Below are 26,387 nucleotides of genomic sequence, written 5' to 3' on the forward strand. Positions count from 1 at the left end.
AGAGGCACCTTTATCATGGAGTTAGGATTATATACCTTGGATTTTTTTTTTAGAGACCTGTTTTACTGCCACCAATTACCTAGTTATTTAAATGACTGATGAGGAAACTTATTCTTTTTGTTATATTCACAAATGTTAATTGAGTGCCTCCTGTGCCTCAACACAATGGTCTTCTACTTTCCAAGATGATTATGAGGGCATTGCACATAGTCACCCCACACCTCTGAGTGGAGCTTCCCTGTAAGTGGTTATTCTGGTAACTGGATAACTCAAGCTCATCAAAATGAACCCAAACCTTTATTCCCAAACCAATATTATTGCCAGCTTTCTATGATTTTATTGTGTTCTGAACTCAAGATTCCTCTGAAATTTGTGAAGCAAATTTCATTTGTTAAATATATAGAATAACCTTAAAAGTAGTCCATGCCATTTGAGTATTCTGTTTGGATCTGGAAAGAGAGGAATAGCAGAGAGCCAGAGGCCTTGACACTGCGACAAATCTAGTAGGAGTTGAACTAAGAATAGGCAGACAGGCAAAGCTGCGGAAGGACTTGGAAGAAGGCCCCAGAGATACTCACGAATCTATATACCTGGCTCATCCTAGACCCCAATGATTAAATCAAATTTAATAGCATGTATGTGCTTTTTTATAGTTTAAATTATAAACATACGTCATTTGCTTCTATTACAAATATATTCATATAACAACACTATGAGGTGATTGCTATTTTCCCCATTTTATAGAAAAGGACACTCAGGAGAAAGACATTCATTGAAAATAATTTGCTCAAGATTACAGCATATGTTGCCATAACTTACCCTAGAATCTTCTTACACAAATGCCATGTACTTCTTACTAGTTGACCCAGAAAAATGAGGTCAATGTATAAAAGGTATGGATATTGACTATGTGCTAAATAAGAAACTGCTTTTTCACATGGTAAATACTGAGTAGACTGAGAGAAGGAATTGTTTGCAAATCTCAATGGCTTTAAGAGGAAGGGAAATAAAGAGGGTAAAAGTAATAGTAGTCATTCAAAAAGTAATTTGGTTAGAAAGGAATTCAAAAGTGTAAAGCAAGAGATAAATATTTCTAGCAATATCCGTATTATGAATACATAATGCAACCTTAATCAGAAGCACATGACTTAAAATAATTGTTGAAAATTAAAAAAATGATTAAATATTATTTAAGAGTGTCAACATCATAAATATAATTTATTTTGAAAAAATGGAACACAGAAGTCTGTATTTTAAGAATAGAAAATGATAGCTATAATCAAAACTAGGCCAAAATAACTTTGTTATTAACATAAAGCTCCTCAATAGATTGTGGATTTTGCTAAAACACAAAGAGGTAATACTGATTTTAATTAATTAAAGTAATTTATAAATAGTTCTACATACGTTCTTGTGACATCTTGTTCAATCATTGATCGGAGTTCTTTATCTTGGAAGAACTTGTTCCAAAGACTCTGAAATAAAAAAGAAGCTATTTAAATAATTTCACACCTTTGCTTGATTTTGATTATCTCAATTTAATAATTTAAATGATTAAATTTATCCTTCTTTGAGTTATCATTTCACGTTGCAGATAGGAAACCTGAATATGGAGCAATTTTATTAAACTCTACTTTACTCTCTGGCACATCCTTATTCTAACATCAATTTTTCCAGAGATATTATTATATATATTTAAATTATTTTCTGTTATCTATATAAAATGAATAATACTTTTACTACTATGTACCCAGTACTACCTCTAAATAACAAAAAAGTCTGCTTGGATTAGAGTAGGCCATAGTCCAACTGCTTAGACATGTACCTAACCTGAATTCCCAATGTTTTCTACAAAGTTTGGTTGTCCAATTTAATCGTTTTTTGTTATTGTTAATCCTCACCTGAGGATATTTTTTTCCATTGATTTTTAAAGAGAGATTGGGAAGGAGGAAAGTAGGGAAGAGGAGAGAGGAAGAAGGGAACATCAATGAGAGAGACATTGACTGGTTACCTCCCACATGTCTCCTGACTGGGGCTGGAAATAAACCCACAATCCTTCAGTGCAAGGGCCAATGCTCTAACTACTTAGCCCCACCAGACAGGGCCCAATTGAATAGATATTTCTTAAAATGTAAATTTAAGTAAAGTTTTAAAATTTACTTACCAGTATTTTATGCTGCTGTGCCATAAACTATATTATAATTATGAGAGACCTGATGCATGAAATTCATGCGCAGATAGGTTCCCTAGGCCTAGCCTCAATCAGGGCGGACCGGGGCCTTCCTTCATTCTGCACTGACCCCTGGTGGTCAGCACACTTCAGAGTGAGCAACTGAACTCCTGAGTGGACAATTTGCATATTTGCCTTTTATATATATAGATATGTCTCAGGGGAAAATGCTAATGTTACATATTAACTAAAAAAAAATGTCTATTAGTAGGAAACTAGGAATTACAACAGTAATTTAAAAAGTTATACAACACTTACGAAGAAGTAATTATTCCTAGTCTTCACAAGAATATGAGTGGAGGTAGGTCTAACCGTTTTCCTATCTTTAAAAACTTCTTCATGGAATCACTAAAAGTAGTTAGATTCCTTTCTTCCTCTAAATTAGTCCTACAAAATGAACCTTTCTCTATTTCTATCACACAGGGAGGCTTTCCTACCGCCCCCTTCAGCACCCTTGATAAAATAGTTCCATCCTTATCTTTTTGCTTTTCTAGTTTGTCCTTAGTTGTTAAAGACCCCCTTGGGACTTCTCCTTTGTAGTGCCATTCCACAGAAATGGATCATACACTTGCTCCAACATGGTATTTACACTAATAAAAGAGAAACATGCAAATTGACCATCACTTTGCGACACCCAGCAGCCAATCAGGAGTATGCAAATTAACCCAACAAAGATGGCGGCGCCCCCACCCACCCCCCATGCTCCAGGCCTCTGGGAAGCATGCATGCAGGCATGGAGCAGCCAGGCGGGTGGGACGCCTGCTATGAGGAGTAGGGTGGGGGGCAGAGGGAGCTACAGTAGCAGTGCTCCAGCTGGAGTGAAGATTGAAGGTTCCGGCCAGAGCAAAGATGGAAGGGGGTGGCCAGAGAGAAGGCCTGGGTCCCGGGTGCCAGAGGAAAACCAGTGCTGGCAGCCAGGGGAAGGAGGGCCTATTGCCCGAATCTTCGTGCAATGGGCTTTTAGTATGTGTATAGATGAGAAAGCTTCCATGAGGTTTTAGGTAGTATGTGGGGGTTAAGATATAGTTGGTATGAAATAACACTGCTTTTGTGGTAACTGATAACCAGTCTGATAAACATGTGCTTATGGGTAAAAGAAGTTGTGATATGAATAAATTCGAAATTTACCCCTTCATCCTGTGAAAGGGGATTATTGATCATCAGGTCCTGCTGGCCAACGACTTTCCTCGGGTTGGTGATGTGCTGGGGAAGAAAGAAAGAAAACGAGAGATTAGAGGCCACTGGACTTTAAAGCACACATTTGAAAACACATTTTAATTAAAGTGCAACTTACTATTTCTTTGATGTTGCTATACCATGCTCTTAATTCTTTAATTTTACTTATCCACTGACTTTTATCTTGAGGAAGAACACAAAGAAATAGCTGTCAAGAAGAAAGAAAAAAAACTCTTATAAAAATCATAAGAAGTAAAGTGTGGAACTATGCCAAAGAGAATCACCTGAAAATTCGGAGATATTTAAGAAATATGTATTTTCATAATCCAAATATGAACAAAGACCACTCTCCCCCCCAAGATCTCAAAAGCTACACCACAAAATGGAAGCAACCTTCTCTCTCTCTCTCTCTCTCTCTCTCTCTCTCTCTCTCTTTCTATATATATATATATATATATATATATATATATATATATATATATGAAATGAACAACAAATGCACTGAGGTTCAAGTATGATTCCAATTTTACAGTCCTAAATTACTATGCCAGTAAAATGGAGAAGTACTGTTTGGGGGAAGAGAGGACATTAACAGGCATAAGGTCCAGTTAGTAATTTCAAGGTTTAAGATTTGTTCTGAATGAAGCAGGTAGAGGACATACTAGAGCAATCTGAGGACACAACCTGAAAAGTGAAGTTATTCTTTTCACAGCAGACAATTCAATTTATAACAGGCAATCAGCTTATGAAAATAACAAGCATACTTAAAAAAACAAATTTGATTTAATTTAGCTTAATACATTAAAATAAATCTGGATTTGAGTTTATTTTCCACAAATGAAGGATACTAAAAGTTAAACAACAAAGAATGGAGGGGGGTGAGGCACGAATATTCGTATACAAATATTTCATCAGCATGTCTCCTGCCTTAACTGCCTGCATCTATCAGAGAAAAATGTTTTTTTCATTATTAAAAAATTATTAAATCTAAAACTATCTAATACATCATGTTTCCTTACTGTCTGTACTTGCAGGCTCTGGATGCTCAATTCATGCAGACTTACCCTAAAAAAAAAAAACTTCCAGTAAAAGTCATTTTAGAAATGTGACTAAACCTAAATTAATTCATTTTGAGTAGAAAAAGGGACAATATTTCCAATCAAGTAAAATGATAACTGTGGATTCTTATTACCAGTTTTGGTAGCCAATGACCCTTTCTTTTAGAAAGAGATTGACTTAATTTCCTTCACTTCTTGCTGCCCTACACTTTGTGTTTCCAGTAAAAGAAATATTAAAAAAAAAATCTTTCCTATCTGCTATTTATGAAGAGAAAAGGAAGGATGGATAAATGATGGCACTAGATATAACAGGAATCTGAAAGTGAATCCCCCTTTCCCCTGCCCCGCTTCAACAGTTTCTGTAGCGGCTGGGGCATGTTAGGGTGTTGCTTTGAATTCTGCACCATCAAGTGAAAGGAAAAAACTGTTATTTCAAAGGACTTATTACCATCACCAGTTATTCAGAACTAAGGTAGTTCAACCTTATTAGTAAATGTTCTATGAAAGATAAGCATAGATGGCAAAAAAAAAAAAAAAGTCTAGAGTGCAGCTCCTAGAAAATTCAGTGATCCCCCAAATGGGTAATCTTCCAGGGCATCAGGTAATGTGTTGATATACTGCAACCGCAAACTGTAAATAAATATTTTCTTCTTACCTTCCAGCAAATGCTGCGGAACCTGCTGCTTCTCAGCTGCCCATTAATCCCCTTCTGCCTTATTGTTGCCAAGTAATTGTTGTTTACAAAGAGGTCCTCCCATTCTTTCCTATATGCAAGAAACCAAAGCATGGAGATCCTTTTGTTAAAATTCTTCTGCTTGGAGAGGAGTGCTACAGGAAATTAATTTTAAATAAGCCTAAGAAATGCAACTTTTAAGACGTATATATTTAGTTGTGCACTGCTTCTGAATGCATGGCTGTCTTTTTGGACGGAGTTCTTCTGTAGATTTAATGAATATGTAGATAGCTATAATTATGCCAGCTACTGAAATTCATAATGTCTATGGAGGCTATTCTATTTCCTCTAAAATGTTGGTAGTGCAGTTCACTGAATAGACAAGACAAAAAATGAATATTAGCATAAGCTTATGACTGCTTTAGCCATTGACAAAGATATACATGCTCCAAAAACACACAATAAAAAGGTGCATTGTTGATTGCATTGGCTTCTCACATGAAATATCTGTTGAAATGAACCCATTTCTCTTCAATGTCAGGCTGGCAGGTAGATATACCAGAAGAATGCTTTCTTTTACTTTTTAGTTCTATTTGCTATTGAAATCTCTGCAACTTCTTTCTACATGATCTGTTTTAAAATTTTAACAGGTGCAGGCAAACTTGGAAAAAATAAACATCAAAAAATTAAAAAGCCTCACTATAAAAACTGTTAAAGGCAAGCTTGAGTACCTTGCAGTACCTATGGCTGAGTAGATAAACAACTGAAATATGCCTCCCAGGCACGCAGACACCAGGGGCCTAACACCTGTGCCTCATTAATATACAAGTAAATCTGCTCTACTGGGAAACAATTGGAAATTAATTGTCCCAAACCACTTACTGAGTTTGAATAAAGAAGTAGACTTATATTCCCAGTATCTTATACCAAACTAAACATCAAGAATCATTCGTCAACAGTTGAGGCAACCGAGTACAGCTTTATGAAATTTCTCTCAGATATAATAATGCCACAAGAAATGTGTAATTTGAAATTTTTTAATCAAAGCTAAAGCCTGGCAATCTCTTCAGAGACTTACTCAAAGGAAAGCCTTTGTAATTCTCAATCATCCTTCCCCACACACATGCAGCTGCCATTGACCAAACCCTACTTATTTTGAGAAAGGCCAGTCTTGCAGGCTATGCTATCTGACACCCAGGAATGTAACCAACTGAATACGTGGAGTTAAAAAACCAGACTATGGAGCAAGCACATCTTCTCCAGTTTTCCAGAAGAGTTTCCAGGGCAATGGCACATTCCCACTGGAGCAGCAGAATCTCCAGCCTCAGCCCTGTCGCACTGCCCCCTGACCCACCAAGCCTTCTGCCTTGTGACTAAGTATCCTGAATGGGACACACACCCCAGAAATGCATTTCTACCACCACTCCATGTAAACTTCCTATTCTCATCACTCTATTCATAAGAAAAATGATATTTCATTTTTATTTTAATTTGATTTTATATCATTAATGAAAATGAAAATTTATCATGCTTTAGGTCATTTTATATCTCTTTTTACAACTTCCTCTTTTGTCCTTTGCCTATGTTAAGATGTATAGGATAGTGGTTAAGAAAACAGACATCAGAACTACACTCCTGGAATCGAAAAACAGTCAATGTACAAGCTACTTAACCAGCTATGCAATCATGAGCAAGCTACTTAACCTCTTTATATCTCTGTTTCATCATCTATAAAATGGAACAATAATTATATCATCTCCCTCAAAGAATTACTATGAGGATTTAACTATATGACAGACCCTCAGAAGGACACACTGTATATCATAACATTCAATAAATAAGATCCTATCTAATAAAGATGTAATATGCAAATTGACCATCACTTCAACACACAATATGGCCACCCCTATGTGATCAAAGATGGCCACCACAATATGGCCAGCAGGGGAGGGTAGTTGGGAGGGACCAGGCCTGCAAGGGAAGGCAGTTGTGGGCGATCAGACCTGCAGGGGAGGGCAATTAGGGGTGAATGGGCTGGCAGAGGAGGGAAGTTAGGGGGGACCCAGTCCTGCAGGGGAGGGCAGCTGGGAGGGACCAGCCGGCAGGGGAGGACAGTTAGGGGCAATTGGCTGGCAGGGAACACTTAGGCATTAATCAGGCTGTCAGAGGAGTGGTTAGGGGGTTATCAGGCTGGTAGGCAAAAGTGGTTAGGGGCAATCAGGCAGGCAGGAAGGCGCGCAGTTTGGAGCCAGCATCCTGGATTATGAGAGGGGTCCCAGATTGTAGAGGGTGCAGGCTGGGCTGAGGGACATCACCCCCGTGCATGAGTTTCATGCACTGGGCCTCTAGTTGTTAATAATGTTATAATAATAATGCTATTATTATAGTAGGCCTCATCACAGGCCTAAGAGAGTTTTTCATACATTAAAGACATTACACCTTTCCAGCCTATATGTATTTTTAACCCAATCCTCTTGATTGTTATATACCCTGCAGCTTTTTAACTTGTATGTAATATAAACCTAACATTATATGTAATATAAACCTAACATTGATTTATCTTGATGATCTTTCCATTGTGTTTATGCTGAAGTATTTCTTAGCCACTCCAAGTTCAAAGAAATAATCACTGAAATCTTATGGTTTCAAAAATCACTTAGGTTCATTTGTGTTCCTATAGTATTTGAAATACATTATCTATTTTCCAACAATATCACATACATTATCCATCTCTTATTGTTCAAGTTTTGTTTTTATCCAGGTTTTAATGATACTCAAAGATGAGATCGGCAATGAGTACAAAGAGTATTACAGGAGTATATCTCAGAAACTGTACATTCATATAGCTTGTGGTCTATAAACAACAAGTGCAGATTTCAAATGTATTTTAAACCCAAGAGGAATCAGAACTCGTGAGAGACGATGCAGTTCCATGGCCTCAAAACACCGATGCATTCTAGATCAGAGACGGAAGTACTGAGGCAATGACTCCCTAGCTCTTGAAAAATCAGCTTCTATTCAAAGGTACCAAGATATTATGAAAGTAGACACAGCTGGTGGCTAGATTCACTGCCATCTTGTGAAGTAAGCAGCCTTTTAAGGTCAAGTTACATACTACTTATGTAATGAAGGATAATCATTTGTTAGCTTAAATAAGATCCTGTGCCTTGATTACAGGGTTGGCAAAGAGAAAAGGAGACTGAGGCATGTGAAATGGAAACACTGTCTCTGAAATTCACAATCATTTAAATTTATTCCTGGGTACTTATAGTTCCAATTAAGCTTTAACATCTCAAACTGATGAAGAGCTCTAACAACAGAGCAACATAAAGCCACAAGATAGCTTATTAATTGTCTTTCTCTCCTCTGGAATAGTGTTTTGTTAATAAACTGTGATACAGAGTATGCATAATAAACATTTAGTGCCTACCATGTGCTTAACACTCATATATATATATATATATATATATATATATATATATATATATATTAAGCATAAAGTTAAGAGAATAGATATGATTAAGACAAAGTACTCTGGTAATACAAAGGAGGGGAGAATAGTTTTGTATCTAAAAATTAATACTCATTATAGAAAATAATAAATAGTAGCACCAGGAGCATACAGCACCATGTTGGATGAGATGCTACATCCAACACCTGAGCTGTCAGAGGTTTGACAGACCTTCAAGGACAAAATGTTGAAAAGTTTAGTCCTTTGAGGGGAGCTGGACTACTGGACGTGGGAAGAGAATAGTAAGTACTGAGGAGCCAGTGGTGGAATTTTCAGTTTAATTAACAAAAAATAAAAGGTAGTTGCTAAACTTTGTTATACATTTATAGGAACATAGTGTTCCTATAATAGCAAAAATCTGGCAATGATGCTATTAATTTGCTTAAATTCCACCTATGTCACAATATGTAAGGTTTTGGATATGTCACCGTTTTAAAAATCATTACCTGAGGATATGTTTTTATTGATTTTTAGAGAGGAAGATAGAGAGAAACAATCAGTTGCCTCCCATAGATGCCCTAACGAGGGATCAAACCCGAGACCTTTTTGTGTATGGGACAATACTCCAACCAACTTAGCCATCCAGCCAGGGCTAGATATTATCACTTTTAACCTCTAAAACAACCCTCCTAGGGTAACTATATTTAATCCTCTTTATAAATGAGAAAAACAAGACTCAAAAAAAAATTAAATAGGCTGTCAATAAAGGGGGGGGGGGAGGAATGAGAATTAGCTTGAGCATCTTCCTGGAATAACATGGAAGACACTACTGCAGGGAATATGGTACTCCAGATATCCAAGACAAAAATTGTCCCTGGTAACAGGCAAGATATTAGTGTGCCCTTATACTTTCTTCCTTAGATTTTTAGTTATTGAACATCAAATCTAAGGGTATAGAGAAAAGTTGTCACCAGTGGACTGAGAAGGTAGGTCAACAACTGCTGTGAGTGGTTATGGACTTCCAGGAACATTTAGGTTTATAAAAGCCTCAAATGGAACAGATTAGAGACTTCGGCTTTGAGGACGCTCTTGACATAGCACTAGTGCCATCTAGTGGCAATTACTATGCCTTGTAGGCACTGGGTCCCTGAAAACAACCAGCATCTCACCAGAGAGAGGCAGGGATAAGCTGGTTGCATTTCTCATTGCCAATGTTAATGAAATAGTAGTGGCTGCCTTGGAAGCATTCTGTTGAGAAGGATTCTGAGCCTACCCCCGTCCTCCTCAAGAATGTTGTTACTAATTAAAAATGTTGGCCATGAGCGTCGCAATGATTTCTAAGTAAATGAAATCAACTGCAGCAGCAATTGCTGCCTTCCCTCTAAGACCAACTTAGGTAGTTAAGCCCTTCTGCAATAGCTTTTTTAAACATGGAGACCAACTAGAGTATGCAGAGAATAAAAACACAATGATGATCATAAGGTACTGTCTATTTCTAATTATGTACTTTAAGGTAGTATTTTCCCAAGCTTTGAGCATAAAATTAATATGGAACTAATTAAAGCCTTTTAAATATAATTATTTAAATACTTTTATAACCTAAATAATGCATAAGTGACTTTATGTGGCAATTCTGGACTAGAAAATTTCTGAATTGTTCCAAATGGTGATACACTCGAGCAGTGATTGGCAAACCACGGCTCACAAGCCACATGCGGCTCTCTGGCCCCTTGAGTGTGGCTCTTCCACAAAATACCACGTGCAAGGCATGCACTTACAGTGCGATTGAAACTTCATTGCCCATGTGCAGAAGTCAGTTTTTGGCCTGGATGAGTCTATTTTGAAGAAGTGGCATTAGAACACTCAAGGGGCCAAAGAGCCACATGTGGCTCGCGAGCCACGGTTTGCCGACCACTGCACTAGAGAATACACTTTATACTGTATATTTTATATGATGGCTTCTACTCCATTTTCGGGCATTAGTTGGACAAGGGAGAATGTCTCTATGAAACTCAAATGACTACAATAATTGAAAGAGCTCAGAGAATACATAGTCTAGCTCTTAGAATCTTTAATACTTGGTTTAGAGAAGCTACTTGGATTTTTACTGATGATGAAAGCTGCTGAGAGCAGAGAAGGGATTATCTCTATGGAATAGGAAGGAGGGTGGATACACGTTTCTTGGAAGTGTCCTAAGGAGTTAGTGTGCTAGAGGAGTCCTCAAAGATGACGCCTAGATAATTGATATGTTTTTTATAGCCTATAAGGTTGGCCAGTCAACCATGACCATCATTTTTGGTATTTGACTAAAATAATAATAAAACTCAAGACTAGGGCAGGATGAAGATGATCTTGAAGCAGGATAAACACAGATTTAGATGTGTAGAAAATATTTGAAGGTAAAAAAAAAAAAAGAAGTGAACCTGATGCAAAAAGATTCATACAATGTTTTTAATCCTAAAGTGCATGCCAATATTTGAAAAATCGCCCTATTATTATCATATTTGCTTTATCAAATGCATAGAAAAAAGCAAACAATAAACTCGTAATCTGTTTCTAATCTGTCTAGAAACATAATGGAAGATTTCTATTAATGAAGGGCTGTGCTATAATTCCAATACTCCATTAAGAGTATGTAACTTTAGAACATCTTTAAGGTATGATTTAAAAAATACTATTTAAATAGAACAAGGAACATCTAAAGTAAAAATCAATGGGAATGTGAGAAGCGTAAATTAGGTATGTCGGCATCAGACTGCAGTGTGGCACCAGATCTGGTTAAGCTATAACATTAGGACTGCAGGTGCCAAGATCAACCAGATAAACACTGATGTTATCTATAATTACCTCATTTTTAGCTTAAATCACAGGTAATGAGGGAACTCAGATTTTAAAAGGCAATTAGAAAGTCTACTGGCTTTTTTGCTTCCTGTATCAGGGATTTTTTTAAAACTTACTTTTATTTAGCGCTTTTTACCTCTATAATGAAACATCAGAACATAGCACTTATATGTAAAAAAAAACAAAAAACAGAATGCACAATTGCTCATAAGCTTAAAATGAATTTCTTCTGTGTCTAGGTGAAATGTGTTCTCATGTGACGAGGCTACCTTGAAACAAAGGCAATCATAGCTCAATTGTTAAAAGTAATTCATGATGATGTTTTGATTCAGGTTTGAACTTAACATTAAATTGAGAAATCTTGAGCCTCCACCTCTATATCCACAAGGACATAAAGGACTGAGTAGCAAAAGTTTTGGACTGTCAGATAGAATGGTCTTTTTTTTTTTTTTTTTTTTTTTTAAATAAAACATGTCTTATTTTCTTCAAAATGTTTTAAAAGTTTCTAAATTCAAGGTCATGTTAAAGTAGGTAAATTCAACAATCATATTATTTAGAAAATAAATCAAATAAAGCTATGTCATAAGATTATAAAAATTAAATACGTACTAAAGACACATAATCAAAGGATCAGCATTTAGAAATGGGGTGAGAAAGGGATCTTATACCAGACAATGTCTACGAAGTTGTCTGGAATGAATACCTTTTATATTCTATGGCTTACTGATGTTTCTTATATAATTAATAAGGAAAAACCCCCTTCTCCAGCCATCTCCCTGCAGACCTTCCCTCCCTCTTCCCATTCCCCAGCCACCACACTTAGCTTGAGATTTGTGGGAATTAGCAAGAGCTTGATATCTAACTTTTTGTATGATACACATTCTATAATGTAAGCAATATTGTAAGGGAAATACAGAATTTAGAACAAATTATTTTCCAGTAATTTAGAGACAGGCATTTATTTAGCAAACTCACACCTCTTATTAAAACCCAATTTTATCTCTGAAAGCATGTTTTCCAAGACTGTGTTAACTTACAGAGTTTTGCACCTATAGAAATAAATATATGCTTGAAATAATTTCTCTTAAAAAGGTTAAAAAATATACTTTAACTGAATCCCCCACTTATTTGATATCCTCTAGATCAGCACCATCCAACAGAACTTTTTGAGATGACAGAAATGTTCTATGTCTGACTGTCCAATGTGACTAGTGCAACTGAAGAACCACATATTTTATTTCATTTAAACATACATTTATACAGCCTCATGTGGCTAGTGGTCATATTAGGCAGCAAATCTCAAAGTATTTTAAGGATGGTGAACCATTCATATATATATTCAATCTTTAAAATAACAACTATAAAGGTTCAAAGGATATAAACAGTAAAGATACATACTCACACATAGTGCTATTGGGTTAAAAAGACATATGATAGAAGTTAAATAATATAAGTGGTTGAAAATCAAGATAATTCCATAAGGGATGTAACACAATATATACTTAATTATAAGTGAAACGTGCTACTAGTAAGATCAGATATAGATGTAATAAGTTATTTTTGTCAAAAATTCTCTATCTCATTGCCTCTCCCTGTCTGTGTTTCTGTCTCTCCCACCACTTCCCCTTGCTTAGTCCCACTTCCCTCTTCTTCCATTCACATACATGTAGAAGTTGGGAAAGTACATCTTTAATAATGACAGTGATACATCTATAAGTTATCAAAAATTATCAACAGTGAATCATGAGCCTAATATAACCATACTCAACAATAGACTGGTTCAAAGATCCAGGAAAGGGTCATTTTAAATGAAGATAAATGGGTAATAAGATAAACTTTAGTTTAAGGTCAGTATGTAGTTTATAATTTGTTTGGGTTAATGTGGGCTGGGGAAAACACTGAAACAAGGAAACCAGGGCTTTGGAGACCTACTGAGTCTGCACTGTTTCCCATGAAGGCTAGAACAGTAGGAGTAGTAGTTTTATTACTGATTTTTTAAAACAGTTGCTCTGCATCATAGGGAAAGATGAAACATTTTCTCATGACCTCTTAGCCCAAATTAAATTGTGTGTCATAAAAATTCCTGTGTTAGGCAGAAGTATTCTCTATTGCTGAATTTTTTTATTATTTGGAAGTTCACCTACTTCAAAAGAACCCAAATCTTGTCCTGACTTCACAAAAAGGCCTTTTGTTATTTGCTATTCTATTATCCATACACTCAGTAATTCAGATTCCAAATGCATGCCACAAAAATTTAATTATATGACCACAGATATCTCTATGAACCAAAGAGAAGTTTCCATAAAGTAACAACTTTATATTATGGGATGCTATTATAAAACTTAAAGTTGGAACCATTAAGAAAATTCTCATTTTACTACGGAGTCTTTAAAGACTAGGATTAGCAATGGCATCTAGAAATGGACAGGTAGGGGTTCCAAGCAAACAACAGTAGTTCAATGGGAGATTATAAACTTATTATTGGGGATGGAACAAAATCCAAATAATGAGTGATCTGTGCCTGGTTCAATGATAGAGCTTTCATGTTCAAGAGAACTTTAAGATCTAGAAGCACTCTAAAAACCTGTAAAGAGAATTAGGAGATACTATACTGTTCAACTATCCTGATTTAGTTCCAATTGATTGAGAGACCTGGCATGTCATCATAATTACTTTCCTGATCTGAGCAAGTAGCTTGAAACACAATCTTTACAACTCTAGTGAGAATATTCAAGAGTATGTCAACCAGACTGAACTACTTCTATATCTTTCTCAGAACATTGCATCTATATCATGTAATGAAAACTATGTCCATATGTTCAGATGATACCAGGACATCTTTTAAATTTCAAATACTCCTTCATTAGCAGGATATTTCTTATTCTACCCCATAGCTGCTTTGTAGATTTTCTCATTTCTAGGCATATATTTTTCATCCTCACTTTTATCATTATCAAGTTATTCATTTAATTGTGTGGGATTTAAAGATACATTATTAACACCTAGTTACATTTATTATATTTGATTCAAATATATCAAACATCTATGATATATTGAAACCTAAAACTTGAATATTGTAAAAAGAGCAGTTCATGCAAAGTAACAATGGAACAAATATGTGTAAATACCCATGTTGTGGGTCATTTTAGCTGTCTTTACAGATAAGGACATAATTTTGTCATTGAAGAAATGTAAGGCAAATCAAATCCACCCATTCTAATAGTGCAAAAAATTGCATTGCTAAAGAGTAGAAAATGAAGATTATCTTTTTTCATATTGTTCAACTCAGAAAACCGCTGTCCTAGAATGTCCAGTAAACATATTCTCCTGCCCCCAGCCTCCACCTCTGTTCTAATTACCCCATCTGACATCCCCCTGCTCTTGGTAAAATTCTCCCTTTGCAACACGTCATTATCTATGTTAGTTGGTTCCATGTTTGTCTCCCTCATAGAAGAGGACACTAGGGGCAGGGTCTATGTTTTATTCCTCTTTCGTTCTTGGTATTGGAGGTTTAGCACACTGCTTGCCTATGATGAGTGTAAAATAAAGATTTGCACAGAATGATTGAGATGTGTTGCCTTTCTTGAATAAAACAAACAATTAAAGATATAAACATGTTGGAGAAACAAAAGCTCTGGATTAAAAATAAAATGAAAAAATTGGATTACTAACCACTGCTATTTACCCCAAAAGGCAAGGTAATCTGACATAAAAAATAGACAAATATTGAATATCCATTTCTAGTAAAATAGCCAATGAAAAGTTCATCCTTAAAACTATATCTTTGAAAGTTACAAATAAAAATCAGATATGAAGCTTTACATAAAGCTAACAATATAAAGTTGACCAACATAAAGATAGTAAGCTATTTGTAAAATGTTTCAAAAGATTTATAACTTTCCAAGTTTCAACCCTAATCCTATGTATTATTTTCTCAAATTATAGATCCAGCAACACACTTCAACATCATGAACCAAATAGTTAATTGATTTTTTTCTTTCACTATTATACCTAAAAAGTGCACGTGCTAACATACATAACAAATTCACTACAAAAGTAGACAGTGACCCATTCCCACTGGGAACACCAGGGGAAGACAGAAGGATGTCCAGGGGAAGGAACCTTGGTGCTGACTGATGGAGAGAAGCGTATCCTCCTGTCTCAAATGTATGCCTGTCTTTTCAAAGATAAACATTTACACAGTCTTTAGATAAGTGCAGCTTGCAGCTGACAATGTAAATAAACAAATATGAAAAAATTTCCCTTAAAGCCTGGCTACAGGTACTAAGGCTTGAAGAGGTTTCTGAAGGAAAGGAACTCAAACTGGAATATGAATACTCAAGTCAGTTTGGGTGATGTTAATTTAAGGCTATACAGTCATGCATCACTTAGTGATGGGGCTATGGTCTGAGAAATGCATCCTCAGGCAATTTTCTCATTGTGCAAACATCATAGAGTGCACTTACACAAACCAAGATGGTTGAGGCTACTACACACCTAGAATAGATGGCACAGCCATTGCTCGTAGGCTACAAACTTGTGCAGCATGTTATTATACCAAAAATACTGAAGTAATTTTAACACAACAGTATTTGTGTATTTAAACATATCTAAACATTGAAAAAGTACCATAAAAATACAGTGTAAAAGATAAAAAATGGTGCACCTGCATAGGGTACTTACAATGAATGGAGCTTGCACTAACTCTGGGTGATTCAGGGAGTGGGTGTGGAGTGAATGTGAAAGCCATAACTGTAGACTTTGTAAGCATCACACACTTAAGATGTACCACGTTTCTAAATATATCTATTTCTTTATTCAATAATAAGCTTAGCTTTCTGTTAACATTTTTACTTTATAAACTTTTAATTTTTTTAACCCTTTGACTCTTTTTTAATAATACTTAGCTTAAAACACCTATTGCACTTTTGTACAAAAATATTTTTTCTTTCTGTTTTTGTTTTCAATCCTCACCTAAGGATATGCTTATTGGTTTTAGAGAGAGATGAAGGGAGAGAAAGAGAGGACTTCAATGTGAGAGAGAAACAGTGATAAGTTGCCTTCCGTTTGTGCCCCAACCAGGGATGGAACCCACAACCTTTTTGGTGTGCAGGACGATGCTCCTATCAGCTTAGGCCAGGGCTCTTCTTTCTTTATATCCTTCTTTCTTTATATCTTCTTTCTTTATATCCTTTTCCATTGAAAAAAAAATTTTTTTTACTTTTAAAATTTTTTTTTAAAAAAACTAAGACAATCACACACAGCAGCCTAGGCCTACACAGGGTCAGGACCAATATCATGGTCTTCCAGCTCCATATCTTGTCCTACTAGAAGGTCTCAGGAACAATCACATGCATGGAGCTTTCATCTCCTGATAGCAATGCCTTCTTCTGGAATACTTCCTGAAGGACCAGCCTGAGGCACTTCTTGAGGAGGTATTACTTTTTCAGAAATATGTACATAGTGGTTTAGTTGGCTTGTCTCTCTTTGTGATTACAGATATACTTATAAACAGATAACCCACTATAAACATTCCGCCCTAATAATGAAAACCTTTCAGTGTTTGAGATCATATTTTAAAACTTTTTAAGGAGCCTGCTGAGGTCTGAAAAAGCTTCTGCTAAACTCTTTACTGTGAATTTTCTTGGGAGTTCTTTTTCTTCTCTTGCAGTTTCCTTTTCTCTTACATCTTCTTGAGCTATGAGTTTCCATTCTAGTTCCAATAACTTATTAGTCAATTCCCCAGGAACCATCTCTAAGAGCTCCTCAATGTCATCCATGACATTATTTGCCTTGTTGATTTTTCAACCTACTTATCCTTGGCAAATCCTCTGAAGTCATAAACGAACTTCTTGAGTATCTTCTTCCAGGCACCATTCATACATGCCTTGGAAAAATCACTTCAAGCCCAAGCAAGGTTCTTGCTGCAGTCATAGACACTGTAATCCTTCCAAATCCTTCAGCATTGCATCGGTGTCTTCTCATAGTCTTTCCCGGTTGCAGAAATAGCCTGGACAAAGGTCCTCCTCTCGGGTAGGAGGCCTCAAAAGCTGCTATAACTCCTTGATCCATTGGTTGGATCACAGAGATGGTGTTTGGAGGAAGAAATATCATTTTGACACTGGGACAAAGAGTACCAATAAAGAGAGGAAATGCAGGAGCATTATCAACAATCAGCAAACTCTTGAAAGGTATGCCATTCCCCAAACAGTATTTCTAAATTTCACTGGCACAGCAATTCAGGATGGCATTTTGGAAGAGAAGTTGGGTCATCCATGACTTCTCACTGCTCCTGCTGGGCACTGGCAGTGTGTGTACTGATACTCTTGAAGGCCCTGGATTCTCACTGTACCAGAGAGCTTGCAACATGTCCCCCAAGCAAGATTGTTATCCTGTCCACTAAAGCCCTGAAACTTGGCATTGACGTGGCCTTCTTATGAAAGTCCTCTCAGGCCTCCAGTTTCCAGAATAGGGAGATTTCATCCATATTGAATATTTGCTCTGGCAAGTGATTTTGCTCCTCAATCAGCATTTCTAGGATTTCCAAAAATTCTTCATCTGCCTTCACATCAGCACCCACAGACTCAACACTCATTTCATAGTATGTAATGAATATGAATTCTTGAATTGTTTAAAACATCCAGAACTAGCAGTAAATTCAACATCCTAGCCAGGTTCAGCCTTTTCTTTCAACATTGCAAACGAACCTTTTGCTTTAGCCATGATCACCATGGTCCCGAGAGATACTCTTCTGTATCTAGTCATCCATATAGGTTGTTAGAGGTTTCTCCATGTCTGATATGGGCCCTTCTTGAATTTTTGTTAGTCCCATTGCCTTCAATGGAGCAGATCTTTAACAGCTTCCATCCCTTTGTTCTTGTTCTTCAAGATCATAGCTATGACCAAATGAGGATTACCTGACTGACGAGCAATAAACATCACTAATTTTTCACCTTCCCAGTACTTAGTCACTTTTAAATTTGTTGCCAGGTAAATCACTAACTGTGGCCTCTTATTGACAACAATAGCAGTGAGTTTTGTATGCTTGGGGGGGTCACAATGAATAAACAAAATAAGATTAAATCAAGCACCAGAGAAAATGACACAATGAAGAAATGCAATAAATGAGATCTATGAGGTTGCTGCTAGAGTAACACAGTATACTGTTTTATAGCAAACTTTGTTTTATGAGCAAAAAGAGTATACTCTAAGAAGTGATAAAAAGCATAGCAGAGTTAATGCATAAACCAATAACACAGTCACTTATGATCATTATCAGATATTATGTTGTGTACATAACTATATGTGTTATACTTTTATACAACTGGCAGCTCAGTAGGTTTGTTGACAATAGCATCACCACAAACACGTGAGTAATGCTTATACTATGATGGCTGAAGTGTCACAAGGCAATAGAAATTTTTTATCTCTATTATTATCTATATGTAGCTTGCCATTTACTGAAACGTCATTATTCAATGCATCACTGTTCATGAAAACAAACCAGTTAATTATTTAAATAAAAGGTGACATATTTCCAGAGCCTTAAGTGATCAATAATTAGTTCAGGCAGATTGAATATTATACAGATGCATAGATATTGATGAATTCCACTATCATAAAAAATAATGAAGTTACTTCAAGAAGATATATTCATCACTCAAATGCGATTTTCATGTCTTCTCTCAAATGCGGCTGCCTTATGGAGATAAAAATAAAAGGTAATATCCTGATTTTGGTTTCTTGATAATGTTAAGGTTACACGTTTTGTGTTCTTTGAAATTATAATTTAACTATAAAGGTTGTGGTGCTACTTGAGCAAATATGGAAATAAGAAAAAAGAAATAATGAGATTGTCAGGCTAAATGACAGTATCTATAATAATAAAAGTAATATGCAAATCGACTGAATGACTGAACAGCAGAATGACCATGACCATCCAGAGGACCACGTTATGACATGCCCTGACGCCAGGCCAGCCAAGGCGGGTGCAATGCAATTGGTTGGGGGACCCCACCATCACCCCAGGATCGCCCTGCAGAGGGAAGCCCTGGCCACCAGCTAGTAGGGCAATAGACTGAGGGGGGAGGAGGGTCCTGGGATTGCCCCAAAGAGGGAGGCCCAGGCCACCCTCTGCGTAGCGATCATTGCACAACCCTGGACGGGTGGGCAGGGCCTCCTTCTCCTGGGTGATTGATCATGGAGCCTCGTGATCAATTACCCCAAGAGGTACTTGGCCACTGGCACTGAGGCGTGGGCAGGGCCTCCCTCTAGGAGCCATTGATCACCCCACAGAGGCAGGCCTAGGCCACCCAGTCAGCAGCCACAGAGGTAGGCCCAGGCCACCCAGCTGGTGGCACTGAGGCGGGTGGGTGGGGCCTCCCTCTGCAGGGCAATCCATCTGTGGGACCCACGATTGATGCCCCACAGAGGGGGAGGACCAAGCCACTGGCCAGCAAAGCTGTGGCGGATGTGAGGGGCTGACTAGCAATCGCCCAGCTGAGGGAGGCCCAGGCCAGTCAAGCAATCTCACCCACACCTGTCGCCCACATAGAGAGGCTACCGGTGGTGAAAAGGGGGGCAGCGCTGCCCAGATGGCAAGCAGTCGCAGAGGCGAGGGCGGAGCCAGCAGACAGCAGCAGGAAGAAGGAAAGCCCGAATAGGCCCTGATTGCCAGACGGACCTAGGGACCCTACCTGAGGGGTCCTGGATTGCCAGAAGGTGCAGGCTAGGCTGAGGGACACTCCACCGCCCCCGTACAAGAATTTTGTACACCGAGCCTCTAGTGGATTTTATAAAAATTCCTCTTATCTAACCTGTAGATTACTGTAGCTATCTGTATATCTGATTTTTTATAGTTAAGTGTAGATTTTATTTTTAATTATCATTTACTGCCACTTTAGAACTGAACAGAATTTTAACAATACTTTTCTAAAAACAAACAAACAAACAAAAATACTTTTCTGAGACAAAAGACAACTCTGTTGAAAAGTTGATTAAAATTAAAATTTTAGAAAAGACAGAAAGAAAGGAAAAGTGATGAAACTAGTATTTGTTACTTTTTATGTATTAAGTGACTGGGCCTGGTGTTCTACACATTTCTAGGTATGTGCCCTATAATTCTATGGCAGGGATTTTTAACCGCTGTGCTGTGGTACCCTGGTGTCTGGCAAGAGGCACACCAATTTGCCACAAGAATTTTTTAAACATGCAATACCTGAATAGTCAGAGGCAAGGACCTCTCTTCCCTTAGACTGTCAGACAAAAATTGACAACAGCTAACATAACAATAGCTGTCTGATGTGAGTGATCAAAATTATACCTCCTTTTTTTGTCAGATCAGCAAAAAAATATTTTTGGTGTGTCGCAGAATTTCAGTAATTAGTTTATTGTGCCATGAGATGAAAAAGGTTGAAAACTGCTGCTCTGTGATACAGGAACTGTTAACATTACTACTTTACCAATGAGGTTGCTAGGTATCAGAGAAGTTAATTACCTTGCTTAAGGTCCCACAGGCAATAAATGGTGAAGTCAGTAAGTGGTGGTCAGTACTGGTGAAGCCTTATATCTGTGTGCTTTTTCCAAATTGTTTCCCTAAATGTATTTATTCTTAAGAACTTGAAAGAGTTTGTGTCATATAATTATATAGATTCTCAAGCTAATAAAGGCAGCACATTAACATGAGAAAAGCAATGCTCTAAAAATCAGAAAAGAAATCTATTTAAAAAAATATATTTTATTGATTTTGTACAGAGAGGAAGGGAGAGAGAGAGTTAGAAACATTGATGAGAGAGAGTCATCGATCAGCTGCCTCTTGCACACCCCCTACTGGGGATGTGCCTGCAACCAAGGTACATGCCCTTGACAGGAATCGAATCCGGGTCTCTTCAGTCCCCAAGCCGACGCTCTATCCATTGAGCCAAACTGGTTTTGGCCAGGAAAAAAATCTTAAGTTCAGGCCCTCCTTTCTCATCTACTTACTAAGCTATGAGGCCCCGAAAAAAAAATAAAATACATAAATAATAATAAAAAAATAAATAAAAAGCAAAAATAAATGTAAGTGATGCAAGGATGTTTCCCACTTCCTCCCAAATCACTTATTACATGTAAAGATGATACATAAAAATCATCATGATACAACATGAAGACTAATTTTTAAAACTTACTCAATGACTAAAATGAGTTCAAATTAACATATTTTTCCTTATTGAGTAAGAGACTTAACTATTAGATTATGAAAAATAACCCAAGTAAATTTTTAAAAACGTTTTACCCACTTAAACAGCTTTGACTCTGTGGGATATGGAACATACTCTATTGAGAAAGGGAGGCAACTCTGGAAGCTCCGCTCACTATTAAAAATTACATCCCCACCACTTTAGACAAAGTTAAGAAAGGGGAAAAATTCCCTTTATTTCTTCAACAAAAGTTCTTTTGAAATATGAAATATCATATTTCTTTAGAGAGAAAGGTTAGAATCCAAAAAGTATGAATATTACTTAAATTAAGGACATAAATAATGTATTGTTTATGTTTTTAAGGTGTTTATACATTTTTCAAATCTCAAGTCATCTTACTATCCCAGTTGTAGGATTTATTAATTCAAAAGAAACACATATGAAATCCTTTTGTATTCAAATACCATTGTTTTTTAATTCAATACCAGGGTTTTTAACTAAATTATCCCAGCCTTTGTTTATTGGCTCTGACATAACTGAACAACCATTAGTTATTATTTTAAACTATGTCTCATGGAATCAACATTGCATTTACAAAGTATTGTTGGAAAATTTTCCAACTGTAAAAATCCAAAAGATAGTACATTTTTCCTAATAGCACAGCGTGGGAAAATATACTCAGAAATGGCACCATGTGAAATTAAAATTTGAAAATTATTAGGGTAGGCTAGATGATTTACTAGTGTGTATACAGCCTTTAGAAAATAAGAATTAAATATACAAATTTATTTTAAAATAATCAACAATGGTTTATGGTCTAACCTATGCTACTTATAGAATGCCAAGACAATGTCTGAAAATGAAGCATTATTTTGAATTTCCCAGAAAATACCAATAATTGGACTGAGTTTTCTCTAACAAACTGACAATTAAGCTAATGAATTTTAACAAATATTTGTGGCTATATAAATACCATCTAATAAGACAAAAATGAAGTTATTTTCTATATTAGAATTATGACATACTTTTAAAAAGCATTACAATGCCTCAAAAACCATACAGATTTCCCATGAACTTTCGTAGAAAGTTATAACTTGATCAATAAAGATATTTAGAACATAACATAAAAATAGAAAAATTTTAAATTTTCACCTTCAGTTTATCTCATTGATCACTGTTATACAACCTAATATGATAATTAAAAACATGCAAGCAGCTGGTACTACAGCTGAACAGATTAATGTAATAGTCTGTAGTTATATATGCTAGCAAGGGGCTTGCCTCTTTGCAGAAGAGAAGGTCAACTGCCCTTGGGAAAAGGGGGCAGGGTGGTAGTGAGAGAATAATCCTTCTACCATGTGGCCTTGTGCTACACAGTCACTTAGTAAAACATCTATTGCAAACTGTTAATCAGTGAACTACTTTTCTTTCATACCCAGCAAAGGGGTCTCTCAGTTTTAATGGTTATATAAGAAATATGGAAAGCTCATATCATCTGATAGAAAAATTAAAACTGGTCTCCTCCCAAAATTACAAAATCTAATGCATAAAGCAATAATATTTTCTCAATTCTTACTGATTTTCCATTTTAATCAGCTATCTGCAAATTACTTAGGACATATGCAATCAAATTTTAACAAAAACTTCCAATACAAGATCTAGTCTATTACCCAGGCATCAGTCCTATAACAATGATACTGGTGCCTTAGGAGTTAAATGCAGCTGTACTCTATCTTGAATCAATGAAGGAAAACCACAAAAGATACAAACACCAAGTAAAACTCCTAGCTTATGAAAAACAAATCTATGAACATTTGGGCACAAAGCTATAGATTAGGGCCCATCAATTTTAAACTTCAAAATTTTTTATCAAATTCCAAAAAATCCATCTCTGAACTTACACTATGTTCCTTTCATCTTTACTAGGTGTACAATTTTGCTATATAAAGGCAATCCTGTATCAGAGATCTAGAGTTTCAAGCCTCAGAGTAAGCTTGTTCTTAGCTTTCTTTCTGCTAACAGACAAAAGTTATTTTCCTGAAAGGTAAATCTTTTTAAGTTTTCCTTTTGCTATTTTTATATGAGAGCACTATAAAAAATTTCTCTGTTACCAAAATGATGTCAAGCTAAAACCAGCTAATATTTTGAAATTTAGCATTTACCACGTGACATTATCCCACTGACTCCTCATAATGGTGCTTATTATTCCCATTTTAAAGATGAGGAAAGTGAGGCTAAAATTTGTTCAAAGTCTCCAAAGTATTTGGAGTCAGGATTTGAACCAACTCACAGTGTTTAGGTATTACTAACAAAAACAAAACGACAGCTCTGGCCAATGTGACTTGAACATCACCCCATGCACCAAGAGGTGACCAGTTTGATTTCCAGTCAGAGCACATGATCAGGTTTCTAGACTCAGTCCCCAGTAAGGGACATGGAGGAGGCAGCTAATTGATGTTTCTCTCTCTCCCTCTTTCTTCCTCTCTCTCTAAAAATCAATAAAAATATATTTTTAAAAAACAACAACAATAAGAAAATGGAGACTGTGTCCTCTTGAATCTGAAAATTTAGGACCAAAATAACAAAAATAAAAAAATATAGATTTAGGTAACCAATTCAAAAGTTAATAAAACCTCAGCATATGCAATAAAAGGGTCCATGTGTTGAAGGTTTAAATGAGGACTAAGACAATTTACATGAGGTAAAGCATAAAAGCATAATAATGATGCCATGCTCTGCCTTTAGATTTTCCAAAGGCTTTATCTTATACATTTTATCTCAGTCTTTTAAAACAGCTGTGAGAAGGCAGAATCCATTTAACAGATGACAAACTAAGGCTGATCATTATCCTGGGCACAAGTATATGCAGCTTGAGTGTGTTCATACCAGGCTGACAGCCAGAACTACCTAGCTGTGAAGGAAGGTCAGGATTTCTGAGGCATTTTAAGTAATACACAAAGGTAGAATTGTTAAGACGTTTGAGGATGGTGGAATATTAACATTTTTCCAATGACCTATTTCTAGTTAGTTTAAAAGAGCTATGATGGCAGGAAAAAAATCATTTTCATTTTCAAAAGTAAATTTTACTGACAATTCTGTAGCTATTGTAGTGTGATTTTGCAAAATTCCTTGGTTTTATCAGTTAGACTTAATATGAAAATATACCCCAGAGCTGTGCTTCTATGAATTCTGCATTTAACCCAAGTGTCAAATTCACAAGTAAGCTCATTATATTGTAAGAACTATTGCCTAGTGAATAGAAAAATATTCATTTCACACCTTAAATACTGTAATACTATTTAATAACAGTACTGGCCTGCAAACTATTAAAAGCTTGTTTTTATATATTGTACCACCTGAGCTTTTTATCTTGTCTTTTTAATTACAATAATAAATTAATATCTTAACATTATAACACTGACAGGCATTGATTAAAAATATATTAGTTAACAACATAGTATTTATTGTGCAAAGTTGCATTAGAAGTTCATTTTCAAAATACAATTATCATTCAACTAGAGGCCCAATGCATGAAATTTATGCATGGGGAGGGGGTCTCCTCAGCCAGCCTGCATCCTCTCCAATCTGGGAACCCTTGGGGAATGTCCAACTGCTAGTTTAGGACCAATTCCCTCTCACAGTCCTGGACTGTTGGCTCATAATCGCTCGCCTGCCTGCCTGCCTGGTCAACCCTAACTGCCGCCATGCCAGCCTGGTCACCCCTTACTACCTCCACTGCCAGCCTGGTTGCTCCAACTTGCCTCCCCTGCCGGCCTGTTGTCCCCAACTGTCCCCCAACTGGCCTAGTTGCCCCTCACTGCCTCACTGACAACTTAATTATCCCCAACTGCTCCCCCCTCCCCCCAGCCAGCCTGGTTTCCCCCAACTGCACCCCCCTGCTTGCCTGGTCACCTCTAACTGCCCCCCTCCCTTCTGGGCCTGGTCGCCCCACAAGGCTGCTTGTTCAGTCATTTGGTTGTCCCTCACTAACCCCCCTGTTGGTCTGGTTGCCTCACCCAGCCTTCTTGTTCAGTCATTTGGTCATCCCTCAGTAACCCCCCTTCCAGTCTGGTCATAACCAGCCATCTTGTGAGGGCATGAGGGTTAATTTGCATATTACATCTTTATCATATAGGACAAAACTAAGATTCTTTAATCTTCAAATCATTCAAGAAGAAAATAAATTATAAATACTGTTCATTCATATTAACACATATCTCTTAATTTTACACTATGTCCATTATTTACAATAATTAGTTCAACTATAAATGTAATGTAAAATATATTTCACCAACAAAAATTATATACATACAGATTTTCCTTCCTTTGAAATACATCTTTACTTCCATTTTGTCTTGGTTATTTTTTATTGTATTTATATCTACTATCACCACCATAGATTTCACATGAATTATCATATTAACATTCCTCAGTTACATGCCAACTCATGAATCTTTACTTAATTATCATTTATATTCTCCTTTTCATTTGGAGTGATCAGCTACAACATGTTCAGATAGAGGATTCTACCTATTATTTAATATGTCAAATTCCAAGTTTATATTACACTTCAGCACTAAAAGAAGGATTTGGAGAATTCGAACATTTATGAGCTAGGACAGATACAGTGAAAATATAACAACAACATATGAGCTTGACTGCTGTGATAATACCTTTTAGAACACTGTGGGAACACCAGCATTTTGTAGCATCCATGACATTAGAGCAACTGGTTATCTATACAGACCCCAACTGGTACAAAATAAAGATGTCAAGTGTT

The 26,387-nt window shown here is 36.5% G+C and overlaps 1 protein-coding gene across 3 annotated transcripts in view; it reads right to left on the minus strand.

Moving 5' to 3' along the window:
* TBC1D5 (TBC1 domain family member 5) overlaps positions 1-26,387 on the minus strand; it is a 375,466-nt gene that overhangs the window by 159,394 nt on the left and 189,685 nt on the right. For all 3 annotated transcript variants that reach the window (XM_084903302.1, XM_084903300.1, XM_084903301.1), the window contains exons 6-9: positions 5,120-5,228; positions 3,525-3,614; positions 3,359-3,433; positions 1,408-1,475 (exon numbers count right to left, since the gene is read on the minus strand). In XM_084903302.1, coding sequence (XP_084759428.1) covers positions 1,408-1,475; positions 3,359-3,433; positions 3,525-3,614; positions 5,120-5,228 — 342 coding nt within the window. The remainder of the gene's footprint in view (positions 1-1,407; positions 1,476-3,358; positions 3,434-3,524; positions 3,615-5,119; positions 5,229-26,387) is intronic.

The sequence above is a fragment of the Pipistrellus hanaki genome (genome assembly GCF_964339955.1).
Source record: "Pipistrellus hanaki genome assembly, chromosome: 13".
Classification (NCBI taxonomy): domain Eukaryota; kingdom Metazoa; phylum Chordata; class Mammalia; order Chiroptera; family Vespertilionidae; genus Pipistrellus; species Pipistrellus hanaki.